This window comes from Mixophyes fleayi, chromosome 3 (assembly GCF_038048845.1).
Source record: "Mixophyes fleayi isolate aMixFle1 chromosome 3, aMixFle1.hap1, whole genome shotgun sequence".
Lineage (NCBI taxonomy): Eukaryota > Metazoa > Chordata > Amphibia > Anura > Limnodynastidae > Mixophyes > Mixophyes fleayi.
In genome coordinates, this window is record NC_134404.1 from 196,681,153 (window position 1) to 196,696,159 (window position 15,007).

General features: G+C 39.2%; 1 protein-coding gene across 1 annotated transcript; it reads left to right on the forward strand.

Annotated features, from left to right (window-relative positions):
* Positions 1-1,422: 1,422 nt before the first annotated feature.
* Positions 1,423-14,703, forward strand: LOC142142848 (uncharacterized). The gene is made up of 8 exons (XM_075200651.1): positions 1,423-2,026; positions 2,781-3,054; positions 5,988-6,116; positions 8,812-9,069; positions 9,628-9,719; positions 9,981-10,162; positions 11,981-12,150; positions 13,764-14,703. Exons 1-8 carry the CDS (start codon positions 1,745-1,747, stop codon positions 13,940-13,942), a joined length of 1,566 nt encoding a protein of 521 aa, XP_075056752.1. The 5' UTR covers positions 1,423-1,744; the 3' UTR covers positions 13,943-14,703.
* The last annotated feature ends 304 nt before the right edge of the window (positions 14,704-15,007 follow it).

The following is a 15,007-nucleotide window of genomic DNA, read 5'->3' on the forward strand; positions in this document are numbered from 1 at the left end:
GTGCTCCGGTTTCCACCCACAGTATAAATATATACTCGCAGGTTGACTGCTGACAAAAATGGACCCTAATGCATGGTTATGTCTGTAAGTTTGAGTTGTAGAAAATTTAGATTGTAAGCTCCAATGAGGCACTGATGTGTATGGCTAAATATTCACTGTACAGCCTTGCATGATATGGTGGTGTCCACAATGTCCATGATTTTGATATTTATGACTCTAAGGGGCGTATTAAATTGTCGCCGGAAACGCCGAAAATCCTGCGGTCCGCGTAACGGTAATCGTGCGCGGAAAAACAGTTAATACGGTAATTTACTCGCTGGATTTCAGCTCGCAGCTCCCTGAGCCGCAAGCTGAAATCCAGCTACATATTACCGTATTAACTGTACTAGTTCTAGCAGCGCGGAAAAACAACAATTGAATATGCCCTTAAGGGCTGATTTACTAAACTGCGAGTTTGAAAAGGTGGGGATGTTGCCTATAGCAACCAATCATATTCTAGTTGTCATTTTGTAGAAAGTACTATATAAATGAAAGCTAGAATCTGATTGGTTGCTATAGGCAACATCCCCACTTTTTCAAACCCGCAGCTTAGTAAATCTAGCCCTAAATGTCATGGTTCCTAAAACATTTCTGAGTGTTAATCTTAACAATCTACTCATACACTTTTACAGTGACAAAGTGGCCAACCGGGGTATCATGGAAATCCCTGATGGGCCCTATAACTGATGGCCCTGTCCCCTACCCAGTGTCGACACGGGGTACAGTTACGTATGTGCTGGCATGGCTTTGCCAAGTTTCACACTGGCTCCATTTTTACAATGCTCTTCATCTGGAGGGCAGTCAGGGGTCAGCCAATGCCACAACATTCCTTGACCCTATCTCTATTCCTCCTTCACTGAACAGTGCCTGAGATCATGTCCACCTCTCCCCTGAACATGACTGAAGGTAAGTTTATATTGGCACATCTTCATGACACTTTTCTATGAGGTATTGTTCTCTCCACATTTGTCTTTCTTTATCCCTGTTATCATATATAATATATATTCCCCACAGCCTTCTACAAATTGCTCCCACCATCCATTTCCAGTGCCACATAACTGAACCTGATGATGGCAGGTAAGTACAATCATCTTATTTTTTTTTTCTTTATATACTACACTATGGCACTAGCCATGTCCTCCTTGGGCTGACCAGACAGTCTGGTGGCTGTTTATGTCTGTTCAGCGGTGCTGGTGCAATCACTACCCCTTGGGCTTTTAACATTGTATATGGTCCCTTTATGCCATAGTTCAACACTGCACGTTTATGGCTTTGTATATGAACTTATACATAACTTGCTTGATGTAATATTTAAGAAAAGATCATTACAATGTAATAATGTAGTACAAATAATACCATATCATTCAGTAACATGTACCTCCTGCTGATGTCTATCTGTGTAATATGATTTCACAGCAGGTTCCCCAAAGTCTGGATTTACTTGGGCGCTAATATACGCAGGGGATCACAATTTAAGATCTCACTGCAATCCCATCACATTGATTCTCGCTATTGAGAGCTTATTTATATCCATATATAATATTTGCAATGTAAATATAAATCAGTCGTGCTGGGCTTTATTACACCTCGGGGTACGGAGTCTCAGCCCTCTCCTCACCCCACCACTAGTCCGCCTTGGCACAGTCCTACTCTTTATAAGCGCCCGGCGAAAAGATGTCAGTAGTTAAGTAGGTCATCGATCAGAATGGAGGGGGATGGGAATGTAGAGCTGTATAATATGTGGATAACCAGTTTAATGGCTCCGCTGCCGGATCAGGTTTCGGTGCCGCCACAACAGCCATGGGAGGTTGATGGAGAAGACGGGATCAGGAGCGCTCCCTACAGGGGGCTGCCCGACATGTGTGATGAAATCCTGTTGCTAATACTGGATCTCCTTGACCCCTTCACCCTGCTCAGAGCGAGTGGGGTCTGTACCACATTGTACAGGGTCAGCTGCACCGACAGCCTGTGGGCCAAGCACTGCAGGGTAGGTGACTCGATAATGGGGGTAATATCAAGCTACACAGAAAGATGGGATTTGTATGATCCTGATATAATCGTGACCCTTCATGATTGCTTGTTCTGACCCCCATAGCAACTAATTAACTTATCATCTTAATGCTACGGTTTAGAAAATGAAACTAATGTTTGGTTTGTTGCTGTTAAAACACGTTTCATGTGTATTATTTTATTTATAAAGGTCTCCCGCTGGTTGAGCGTGTTCTATCCCAACTGCTGGGAGCATTTACCTAATTACATATTAGGAAGTAATGCAATTTGTATATGCACTCAATTAAGTCATGATACATTGCTTAGGTTTTACTGAATCTCCTAGTTGTCTGGTGAATTTGTGATTAAGTTGTTCTAAATCAGGAAAAAAATTCACTTTGCTTGAAAGAGATTGAGGAATTGGAAGCTGTTGCCAGACTGTTAGACTAGAAAATGACAGCTGTGTTTGCTATAAGACACAGAACTTTTGTTCAGTTTGTGTATGAGTCTTCATAAGTGACCCCATTCTGTAAAGTTAAAGCTGCCTTTTTAATTTAACATGTGCTACAAAGTCAGAAATTAAGTTAGTTGAGATGATGAAATAGAAGTCAACTTTAACATAGGTGAACATTCTGGCTTCTTAAATTGCTGGTAACCATGCATTAATGTAGCTGCATCTTTTGCATGTCTTTCAACTGCAAATATTCAGTAAATTTGTGATCATATGAAATGTATCTTTCTATTTCTTTCAGGTTGCTTTTGGCTCTTGTTTTAGATCAGACTCTACGGATTATAGCCCTAAAGAAGCCTTTAAGCTCTTGTATATGTGGAGGAAGCTGTACATGACCCTACCCTACAATAGACAGTTACAAGACTTGTTGTTTTCAGGAATTCCTCCCCAAAAATACTGGGTGCAGTGGCTTGTGCTAGAAGAAATGGTTCCACTTCCTCCTGTCAAACTACCTGATGATGAAATTGAAGACATTTGGGGAATAAGTAAAGATCTACTTGATGAAAAACATAAAGGTTTGTCTTGTATGCTTGGTGTGAGGCCAAACCTTCTAATTTGGTGATTGATTTCAACAGACTCAGTGCATGTGAGCAGGTGCTCAGTCTTTTGCGTTGACATGGGATAAGGTGCCTCTTTTTTGTCTTAAAGATAAAGGTCTATATAGCAAAAATACTTCAGGCCTAATGCTTTTACAAACTGCACACAATTCGGGTGCTCATATGATCTACAGAAAAAAGCATTAATTGTCCTCCTGAACTCTCTGCGTTTTATGTTGGCTGGTAATATTCTTAAAAATGTTTTGGTTTTAATACATAATTACCAAACTAAACATAATTCTATCTGAAGATGGCACAATCTAAAGTGCAAAAATATCACATGTGCCCTGTAATTCAGGAAGCAAATTGATGTGCTGACACATTAATTTTCTGTATTTTAATCCAATGTCCATTAAAGTGGAATATATGGCCAAAAAATCACACCTAATTTTAATATAATGCATCTCATCTGCTTATTCATCAGACCACGAAAGGATGTTGTATTTGGCCAATCTCATTTATTACTTGTAAGATGTCAGCTACTAGTGAGATGGATAACAATACTTCAATACATTGTCAAATGTCATAATAGACCAATGACCCTAATGCTTTCTATAAAGTAATATTAATACATTTGCTTGGTTTCCCCATGTGTTCTCAAAATTAACTGCATACCCACAAACTCTGAAATCAGTGTGCTAGCTCTTAATTATGCCCATGGGCTTTGTTTGCAGATGGCTATGATCTACCTTTGTGGACTTTACTAAAATGTTTTCTTGGAAATCTGAAACTGACAATTGAATACATGTTGAAAGATGCGCCCTTAGCTGCACTTACAGCTGTGATACCCTTTGAATAAATTTTTAGCAGCTTTGCACATTAGGAGACGGCAAATTTTTGGCAATTGTTTGCAGTATTGCTCAAACTCCATCAGGTTGGATGGGGACCATAGCTGAAAAACCAATTTTCAAAATACAGTTTCTCTGGGATAATGTCTGGGCAACATCAGCAACTCTGCTATTGTGATATGGCTTTTTTAGATGCTTTGGCTCATTATCCTGCTGGAATAAAAATCAATGTTGGGTATCTTGCAGATTGCAGCAGTTGTTCCTCCAAGGTTTGTTTATCTTGCACCATTTTAACAGTTTCTTTTTTATATTTTTTATTTTATTTAAGTCCCTTAAGCAAAGAAGCTCCTGCAACAATGCTTCACTCTAGGGAGAGTGTTGAGCTGATGTAGTGTTAGTAGGCTTGCACTAAAAATACCAGCGATGCCGAAAAGTTTAATGTTTCTGACAATATAATCTTCCTCCACTAGGAATGTGGTGTACCACATGCTGTCTGAGCAATGCGAGTCTTTGTGCCAGTTTCTCAGTTTGTCCCATGGACAGTTTCTTCATCTGTCATTGAATACTGTGTAGACATGGGTCTCTTGGGGTTTCACTGCCCTTCTCATGTGGATATTGTCTTGGGGGGGGAGGGGGAGGGGAGCCTATATGAATCTGTCATCTTGGTGGCAAATGCAAAACCTCCAGTTGGACTCTCTCATTGCGATTGTAGACACATTTTTGGATCATGCCATTTAATTAACAAGGACCAAGGAGTCTCAACTGATGGCAAAATCCAAAACTAAGAAATTGGGATATTTTAGAAGCAGAATGGATAATACTAAACATAAAATTATTTATGGGAAATAAGTTGGTGTTGTGTATGTGCCAAACAATGAAAAACTTGTTTGCATGCTAATGCTTTGTGGCAACACAGGCATTTTTGTACCTACAGATGGGTGCAGTTTAAATACCACTATTCACAAATTTCCAGTTGTGCCAAACTGGATAGGTCCAGCCAGTTGGTCTTTAGGCTAACCTGATAGATCACGTGGGTTTCTTGGAGGTGTTGTAGTATAGTTTGAAGACTATCTACTTCAACTTAGAAAAATGTTCTGCCATTGTGCTTGTTGTGGGAGTACGTGCAGTGGTATCTGGCAAATTGACTGTTAGAAGAGCTACTGCATTTGTGGCTAGTCATTCTAGTAAATAAAATCTACCTCATGATGACCATTAATCTTCAGTTCTGATAAGCTTCAGACTTCTAAACATTTTTCTGTACCATTAGATTTTATATAAACACATTTGTATGTTACTTTTAGTGGTGCCTTAAAATGAGCATCACACTGGGATTGGAGAATGACACTCCAAGAAGTCACTAAATGTGCTGACATGTTCTGGTTTCTGTAGAAATTGGTGTTTTGTAATCAACTTGTTGCCTGAAAGTCACAAGCCATTTCCTGTGACCATTAAGTTCCCTTGTACTTTGTGTCATAACTTAATTTTTCTGTGGGAATTTATGTTTATGGTATGAATCCTTTTAATTGTGGACACTACTATAGTGTAGTAGTACCTACTTGTATCTTGGTCACTGTTACTATTACCTCAATCTTTCAGTAGCTTTTTAGGTAAACTCTAGACAAGCTATTGTACAGTAAACTGTTTTTCTAATCTAGTAAAGCAACAGCTAATACAAGCTGCACAATTATATACATACTTTCCAAATCTCCCACAATTCTCTTGTCAAATAACACGATTTGCAGTGAATCGCGTCATTTTTAGCCCGCCCCAGTGAAACATCACTTTTGTCGTGGGGGCAGGGCCAGAAATAACTTAATTGACCCTGCCCCTCCCACCCTCTAGTTACGCTCCTCTCCTGGACTGCACTGCCTGAGTAGGCAAGAATGTTATATGAGCATGTTGGGATAACAGTGACTCTCTAAAATCATTTACTGCAGGTTAAATGACTAAGCCAGAGGAAATCTCAAATTCTCAAAATTTGACTTTTTGTTTTGAAAGTATGTAGCTCTAGTACTGCTATGCTGGTTTGTGCTTATATTGTACTTGTGTTGTCTCCTGTTACAGATGAGTGTTCAGAAGCACTAGATTCTATCTTCAAATTTGAGTGGAAGGAACTTCATACCATGGCACTCTTACACCATGGGGGTTACACAAATGTACAAGCACATGTTCTTAGAAAAATGCGCTCTGAATGTAAGTATTGAAACAGGGGTTTCAGTGTAAACGGGTCACTTCTATTCCATACTGCAAAAAAATTAGAATCATAAAATTGGGACAAAATAAGCCTTGCTCCTGTTACACCCAAACTTTGCCCACAAACACCACCCACTTTTATGTAAGTACCATACCTTTTTGTAGCCCACGAATGAACCGGCAGTTGGGAGGTATCCTATTCAACTTCTGTGTAATGCAATGTATTGCATCCCTCTTGGTCAATGCTTTAAGTGGGTTTTTAGTGCCTCATTGCTGTAGAAAACCATCTTCTGGCCAGCATGTGGAGAATTAGAGATGGCCTTGTTGAATCAGTCTCCAGATCTCAAATTAGGGCAAAACAGGCATTTGATGGATGTAGAACTACTAAAACATGCAGTAACAAATATAAGCTATGTTCACAGTAATGCACAGCATGACACTACCAATGTGTTATACTTGTATAATGAATACACAGAATGACACTTGTATACAAGGCTTTAATATTTATAATGATGCAAAATTAAGTGTTTGTGGTTGCCCAAAATAGTTTATCATTCTTCGTAGTCATGACAATGGTTCTCCTGGAATGTTTGGGGGTTTTTTTTGTATCAAAATATGTTCACCCATTAGTGTGTGATATAAATAACTTAAATATAATGATCCATTATTGTCAGGTGCGAGCTGGCAAATTTCGGCCCAGGGGGCGCACAGGCGGCTGCATCACATGACACTCAATGCGGCTGCGTCGTCAATGACGCGGCCGCATCGCATGTCATGTGATGCGGCCGCCTGTGCGCTGACGCGGACGCATCGCGTGTCATGTGATGCGGCCGCCGGTAATAATCCAGTAATATTGCATCCGGGGGGTCGGCAGCGGCCGGTCCTAACAGCGGTTAGACTGAGCGGCCCGGGGGGCTGATGCCCCCCTGCCACCCAGCCCAGCCCGCCCCTGATTATTGTTACACTGTGACTGTTTGCACCATAAGAATGCATAACATCTATCCAAGTAGTTTAAACTAATGATTAAGAGTGGCAAATACAGTTCAGTGCCAACAAATGTGCACTCAAGTACTTGCGCCCAAATACCAAAGGCTGAATATTGTATTAATGACTCAAATTGCAACAAGTGTGGAGGAGAGGGATATAGGAGTCAGTATTTCAGTTGACTTAAAGGTAGGGAAACAGTGTAGCAAAGCAATAGGGAAGATGGTAGGATGTTAGGTTGCATAGGAAGAGGAATCTATAGCAGGACAATGAAATCCCACATAATGTAGTTTTCTATTCTCCTTCACAGGATATAACAAAGCAGGTACAAAAAAAAGGCTCTTATATTGCAATGTCTGCATAACAAAACTTACCAGGGAAGGCTAAAGGACCCTGATATGTATAGCTTGGAGTGGAGGTGGCTTTCAAATAAATCATTGGAACAAGACATACACTAAAGCTGGAGCAGCTGGGGTTTGGAGGAAATTTTGAGGAAGTATTACATAAAAGGATGTTTAGCTTAGACAGTAGGTTATGCTAAATTTGTAGGGGGTTAGACTAAAGAACAAATAGAAGCTGAGGTTTTGTAGGAAAAAATGTTATAGGAACACCTGAAACTGTTATGAGCCATGAGCCAATATCTTTAAACAAAACTTTACTATGTCACAGGACTAAGATATGACAGAATGCAAAATATCCAACCAAGGCAAAAACTGGTAGATTAACACATCTAATACTAGTAGTCTCTTGGTTTGTTGTGGGTGACTTTCACCCCTTCCCAAATGGGGTAACTTTTAAAAGGTCTCCCAAATGACAAATGATTTTGTCTGCATAAACGTAAGCCCTATTGGAAAACAGGAATTCAGCCTGAAAATGGCTAAAGAATCACACAGTTGCTATGGAATATCTGTTAACATCTGAAATGGCAGCAACATCAATATAATCAAGAAAAGGGAAGTTTTTTTCCATGATTACTCATAATGTTAATTGGCAGCATCAGTGTTTAGGTGACCATATAAAAGTAGAGTGCTTTTAATCAAATGTTGCCCCTCCACAACAGTAGAAGGATAAAGTTTGTGTTAGTAGACTTCTAGGCACTTAATCATATGATGGTTTCACTTTTGTATCTAATCTATAGCAGTCTATGCTGGTGATCTGAAACTGTTACCTATCCATTAAGAATAGCAATAGCTCTTATAAGATTATATATATTATATATCTATCTCTCTAGGTGAGTAGATATTTAAATATAGTGGCATATAGAATTGGAAGTCTTGATTTAACAACTAGATATTTCTTTAATTGCCAAATCAAATGGCATTTTCAGTTACTATAGAGAACCACATAAATTTACTTTTTGTAAATGTCCCGGTGGGTGAACTGCTGTGATGTTAATGCAGTTCCCACGTGGGCATTATTTCTGGTTCTAAAACAAGCTACAAAGCTTTAACAGCTATATGCTTTCCTGACCCATTTTAAAAAATGGGTGTATATGTAAACATTCTCTACTATAATGTTGTAGGTAATTTATTCATCATAGTGATCTAATTTGGTTTTTAAAACATTTTGCACAAATGTCTGCTTTTTTTCATTAGGGTACTCCTTGTAATGGAGTATCTATGTTGCTCAACACATTTATACATGGATTCTAATGTGATATGTATTGTGTGCTAGATAATTCTACTGACCTAATCATTTTGACACTCATCAGGTCATGAGGATATGGAGTGGCTTTATTGCCAATACAATGAAAACCGGTTCCAGTGGCTGTTTTCGTATTTGCTGTTCGGCCTTTCCAAGTCCTCTGCTAGACAGCTGCAGAGAATTTACCTGTGGTGGCAAAGGTTTGACAAAAAGAAAGTGTCTAGGTGGGGTTCCACAGACTGTGATATCCAGTATATTGCATCTCTCCATCCCTTAACACATGATTTCTGGAATGGAAAGCTGGCCAATGGGGATGAAAATATAGGTAACGTATTCTCTGTAACCACCGCTTCCTCCATAATGGTTTCCTGATGGAATTTGGAGTAATTATGTATGTACTAGGCTCTCGGTACTTGCTTGTTTCTGGCTTCAGACCAGTTCACATAGCCTACAGCATTTTATGGAACTTTGTACAGTTGACGTGTAAACGTGTGTGACGATTTGTATGCCCTACAATAATCCACTACAAATAACAATGGCTACCTTTTTATACCAAACGAGGATTAGGCTACCTTTGCAAGATGCTATATTCATGGTTTTTGTAAATTCAGTTTACTCTAGGGCTGAACAGATTAGAAAGATGTCAGGTGCCATGAATAAAGATTGTTGGTTGTAGAATATGAATAAGGTGTCTGGTAAGATTTCCCTATAGCAAGTGTCCAGTGTAATAGAAGTCAACGTCCGTGATGAGTTTTTTGCAGTCAATGGCAGGAGCAAATACGGGAACCACAAATATAAAATTGAAATTGATTGAAACTTACTTTTTTTTTTTTTTTTTTTTCTTCCCTCCCTACCCCCAAACTGGATATTTAACCATGTGTAGGAATCCAGACTGTGGAGAACTACTTTTCCATGTGCAAATCCCTCTTGGCTTGGATTCTGGGACGCAAATGGGGAAGGTTTAAACAAAAGAAGGTATATAACCAGTATATTTCCTGCACTATCAACATTAATTTAAATGGAATAGTAGTTCCTATCTCTTTGGGGTTTTTTTTCTTTGGTTTTTTTTTTACACTCCTGGCTACACAACCCATGTCCCAGAAAATATCTTCAATTCACTTTCCAGAAGGTAACGTTTTGCTTGGTACTGACCACATATTACTAGCAGCAACTTGATTGTAATTGCTTATTTGAGCAGTAGTGGATACTAAAGATGCTGAAATATTTTTTTTTCAGGTCTATAAAGACACATTAGAAGGTGTGTACCGTATGCTGAAATTTGAGGCCCAAGTTTCCATGATTAATCATGACCAGTTTTGGATGGTAGCTAAGGCTCAGATGTCCAGAATTTGCAGTCTGGAGAAAATTGCTGGCAACTACGTGAATTGGAAGCTAATAGATGCACTGCCATGGTACAGGTAGGAGCCATCTATACAATGTAGTCGGTGGCACATAAAAATGTCTACACTGTAATACTAAATCAGAAACAGACATCACCAAACAAAGCTAATGTGTCGCGGGGATTTCATAACCTGCAGTTTTTGAAACAAATATACATTTGTAATTTGAAAACACAAAATGCAATATGAGTTTTGGCTGTTAGGAGGAATTGATGGTTTTAGTGAGCAGCTTTTGTGTAAAAATAAGGCAGTGTCCACCCAAATTCAACCAGCCCTAAGCCATCTGAAGCTGGTTTCCTCTAAAACACCATAAGTGTGGGTCCCCCTGGGGAAGAGAAAAGTGGTCTCTGATCACTGTAGGAGTGGAGCGTCTGGGGGCACAAACCAGCATGCCCCTAGATGTTGCCAGGGCAGCACTGAAATGCACTGTCTCTTCTTATCATGCCCAATATCCCCCAGACTGTAGGGTTTGAGATGGTAAAGAATTGGACCTATTGAATGGCAACTTTGCTTTTCCAGTATAATGGACAGAGGGCCTGATTCACTAAGGGATACATACTCTGCCCAATGTGTTTGTTTGAAAACACATGCAAGTCAGGTATACATATGGCCAAATTTAACAAGGAGCAGATTTGAAGATACGCGTGGTAAAGACACATGTACTTCTACTCTTGGACAAGACACTACAGGATACATTCAATACATATGTGGAATATAAATTTATAAAAGAACACAAGGAAACTTTTCAATTACTGTCAGCTGTAAATATAGGTATTGATAAAACATTAAAAAGTTTGTTTTTTGTTTCCATCCACCCATGAAACATTAGAATGTTATGTCTACTGTACATATAATAAACTTTTACAGTTGCCCCTGATTGCAGACACGTCATGCATACAGCCATCATCACTAGTAATTGGCACTTGTACTTATTCCCCCTGGTCTAGTCTCTGAGATGCCCAGATATTGAATTGGATGCTGTGTGCCCTTACTGTACATTGACTACAGCCCCCTCCCAATTTCTGTCCTGTTCCTCCCTGAAATTATAAGCTGTAATAAGTGTCCTTTGAACATTGCTCTATTCTTTGGAGTGTGGTCTGGTTCTGGGGATTCAGAGTAGTTGTGCGCATTATACACACAATCGCAGCTTACATCTCAGTGAATCGGGCACAGAGTTCCCAACGGTCCTGATCATTCCCAAAAATTAAACTTATTTGTCTGATTTTTTTTTTTTTTTATTGTTTCTAGGGGGGTGGGTAGCTACTGTCCTATTCATTCCATGGCAGCTGCTTGAAATGGCCTGCAGTTCAGCTGTTTATGTGGAATTTTGCTGGGTTTTTCTTCCTATTCTGTTGGTGTAAAGCAAATCGGAATATAATGGGTTCTAATCTCACTGTATTACATCTTGGTTGTTTTAATGACACCTTTTACATTTTTCTTATACTTTATATATGGGACTTTGGGGCCCACTCTGGCAAATTTGCCACCCCAGTGGCCCTAGCATAACAATCTCCATTAATTGGAAGGGGTTGGGAAGAGCCGCACTACTGATATCTTGTAGGGGGCACACTTGTTTGATTTTGGACACTACCCCTCCCACACACCTTTCCACTATGACAAGAGGACCCAACACTCTTGTACCCCCCCTCCCCTCATTGTTATGCATATTGCTCCGATCAGTCAGTTTAGAGGCTGCTCAATTGGAATAAAGTCTAAAAGGTTTTGATTCTCATGCATTCTGCCTTGCCACTTGCCAAAACACACAAAGTAGTAAGTTAAGAACTTGGTACTGATATGTTGTGGTGTGGAGAGTATACAAGTATTTTCCTTCTCCAGAATGTTCATGGCCTCTGGAGATCCAATCTACCTGGAGCAACTCAAAGGTTTCATGTTTAGGAAACGACTAATAAACAAGTGGGTCCTCGAACAGGAGAACTTGTGGGTGAGCAACCTTTTACCAGAGAGCCTCTTCCAGCTACTGGAATATGAAACCAAAATCTATGAAGGTAATATGTGCAGCCAATGTAATCTCAATGCTTTCTAGCATCTTATGATCTAACAAATAGTTTGACAAGCTTGTCTCTGCACATTCCTGCTCTTTAGCAGAAACTTTCATATACAGCCCACATTTACTTTACTGTTTATAAATGGTCTCCTCATAATAGGATTTACATAACTTAGAATGTCTGTGTTCTGTCAAAGTAGAAATGTGTTGTGTAAAGCTGGGTACACACTGCAGAAATTTCGACCAACTTTTTATGCCGAGCGATTTTTACATGCGATCGATGGTCCGATCGCTCGGTCCATGGACTGCATACACACTAGCCTTGTTTAGGACGATAAAGGGAAGAGCGGACGTCCCTTTAGCGACTTTGTACAGCCATGTTGTAAGCAATGACTGTAATTTCGTACTCACTGTTGTGGATCGGTCGGAAGTTTATACACAATACACAGCGGAAACGAGATTGGAACGAAAATATTAAACGGTACGACCAACCAAATGAGGCAAGAATCGTCCATTTGGACAGACTTTCGACCATCGTGTCACTGCACACACTGACCCGACTTTTGAACGAGCGGTCATATGTCGGCTGTTTGCGCCGATCATTGGATGAAAACAATGTAGTGTGTACCCAGCTTAACTGCTTATACAACGATATATTTCGCATTCATACGCAGATTTGTACCCAGTCTTGCTGGCTGAGACCTTTAAACTATAGATAAGTCCCTGCCACACTGTACTCGTAACTGCCTATTGATGTAGCCCAGCGATTAAATACTGCCTTTCCCTCAACTGACCACACACAGAAGAAAAGCTGCACTTTTCAAGCAAATAAGTCTGAACTGTGATTTGTACATTGACACAGCTTATGAAGTTGGCTATAAAGTGCCTGTAGGTGGGAATTTAGTCTTATTAGAAATGGTAATTGGGCAGCTTTCTTTCAGTCGACATACAATAAGCAGCACAATGCAATAAGTGGCACAATAAATGGTTAAATGAGCTCATCAGCTATTTTCCCATCCTGAATAATGAAGTCTATCTCCTATACATGTACTGACTGCTGACTATTGGAACAGTGGTGGGAAATACAATACCCTGATATAGTATGGTGGCTTAGTGATTAGCACTTCTGTATCACAGCACTGGGGTCATGAGTTCCAATTCCCAACCATGGCCTTATCTGTGTGGAGTTTGTATGTTTTCTCCTCATGTTTTTGCGGGTTTCCTCCCACACTCCAAAAACATACTAGTAGGTTAATTGGCTGCTATTAAATTGCCTTTAGTCTCTCGCGGTCTGTGTGTGTTAGGGGATTTAGATTGTAAGCTCCAATGGGGCAGGGACTGATGTGAAGGAGTTCTCTGTTAAGTACTGCAGAATTAGTGGTGCTATATAAATAAATAGATGATGATGATAGTGGAGACTCTGCTGCAATCATTTCTCACTTGACTACATAGAACAGCTGAGTACTTGTTCAAATGTGAAATCGCAGCCTAACTACACCTTTTGTGAAAACAGTTTTCATATTTTATTACTCTGATACTAAAGAGTGATGTCTTTCATTCTAGAAATGTGTGGCTGGTACATATATTTTTTTAACGGTGTTTGTTTTTTTTCAGATAAACTACATGGAGATACTTTCGGTGCCCATTTAAGCAGACTAATCTGGCTCTATCTGCATTCGGGTCAGCAGCTATACATGGATGCCATGAAGGGTTTTGTCTACGAATGTGCTTACGCAAGCTATTCATCTCAAATTTACGACTGTGTCAGTCTAGTTTCCTACATTGGATTTTAATTAGAAAATTAGATTAGAAATCTTATTTTAAAACATTTTATTTTATACAGCTGCTCTCTTATGAAGGTTTTTAATGACCCCACTTATGGCTATTTTACTACCCATATTTTTATACCTGTAAATATATGTATAAACACTCTTAGCAGTAGCAAATAGAAAATATATCCTAGTACTTCAGAATTTTATTGTCATTTAGGTATATCTTTAATACTAGCTTTTAAAGTGTAGTTTAATGTTTTTGTGAAACTACTATGGGGAGTTTATAGCACTACCCCTGAACACTAGCTCTGTGAGGTATTTCCTGTGGTGCAATATCTAACCTCAAGACAGGGTAATGTGTGGGTTCTGTATGTATATATTTTTTTTTTTATTTAAGTTTAAACTACACAATTGTAATCTGAATTTTATTTAACTAAACAGAAGTTGTGATGTGTACAACAAAATACAGGGTGTGCGGCACCTTGATATAGTCCTGGTGAATAAACCGTAGATAAACGTCATAATATAAAGCTCTAGGGATGCCTAGTGTCCACACCAGTTAGTGGGAGCAATACCCAAAAGATGACAAAATAGGGGGTGCCGAACAAAGTGTAGTAAATACAATATAATTAAAGAGATTTAATGTAAAGGCATGGTAGCTGTGTACCAATAAGTAAACACATCTGATAGCAGTCTGGTGAAACACAAATGATCATACCCTAGAGTTAAACAAGCAAGCTTACTTATATTTACTATTGGTACACAGCCCCCCTGTTTTTATATGAAATCTTCAATTCCGTTGCATTTGCTACTTTTTGGGTGTTTTTTTTCTTGAATCTATGAAAAAAATTCTACTTTTGTGAGGAATCTGTTTTACAACTATAGTGATAAATGATTAAGCAGCAGTAAAACTAGTTCACTTCAGACCTGGATGTAGTGGCTTATGTTTGTATAGGCAAAATAAGTGGTGACTAACATATCATACACAACCTCTCGCTAGTAATCAACTTGCAAAAAAAGCACTACTTCTGCTTTAGACTTTTTTGTATATATTTTTTTTTTTGTATTGTAACATCCATTTTCTAT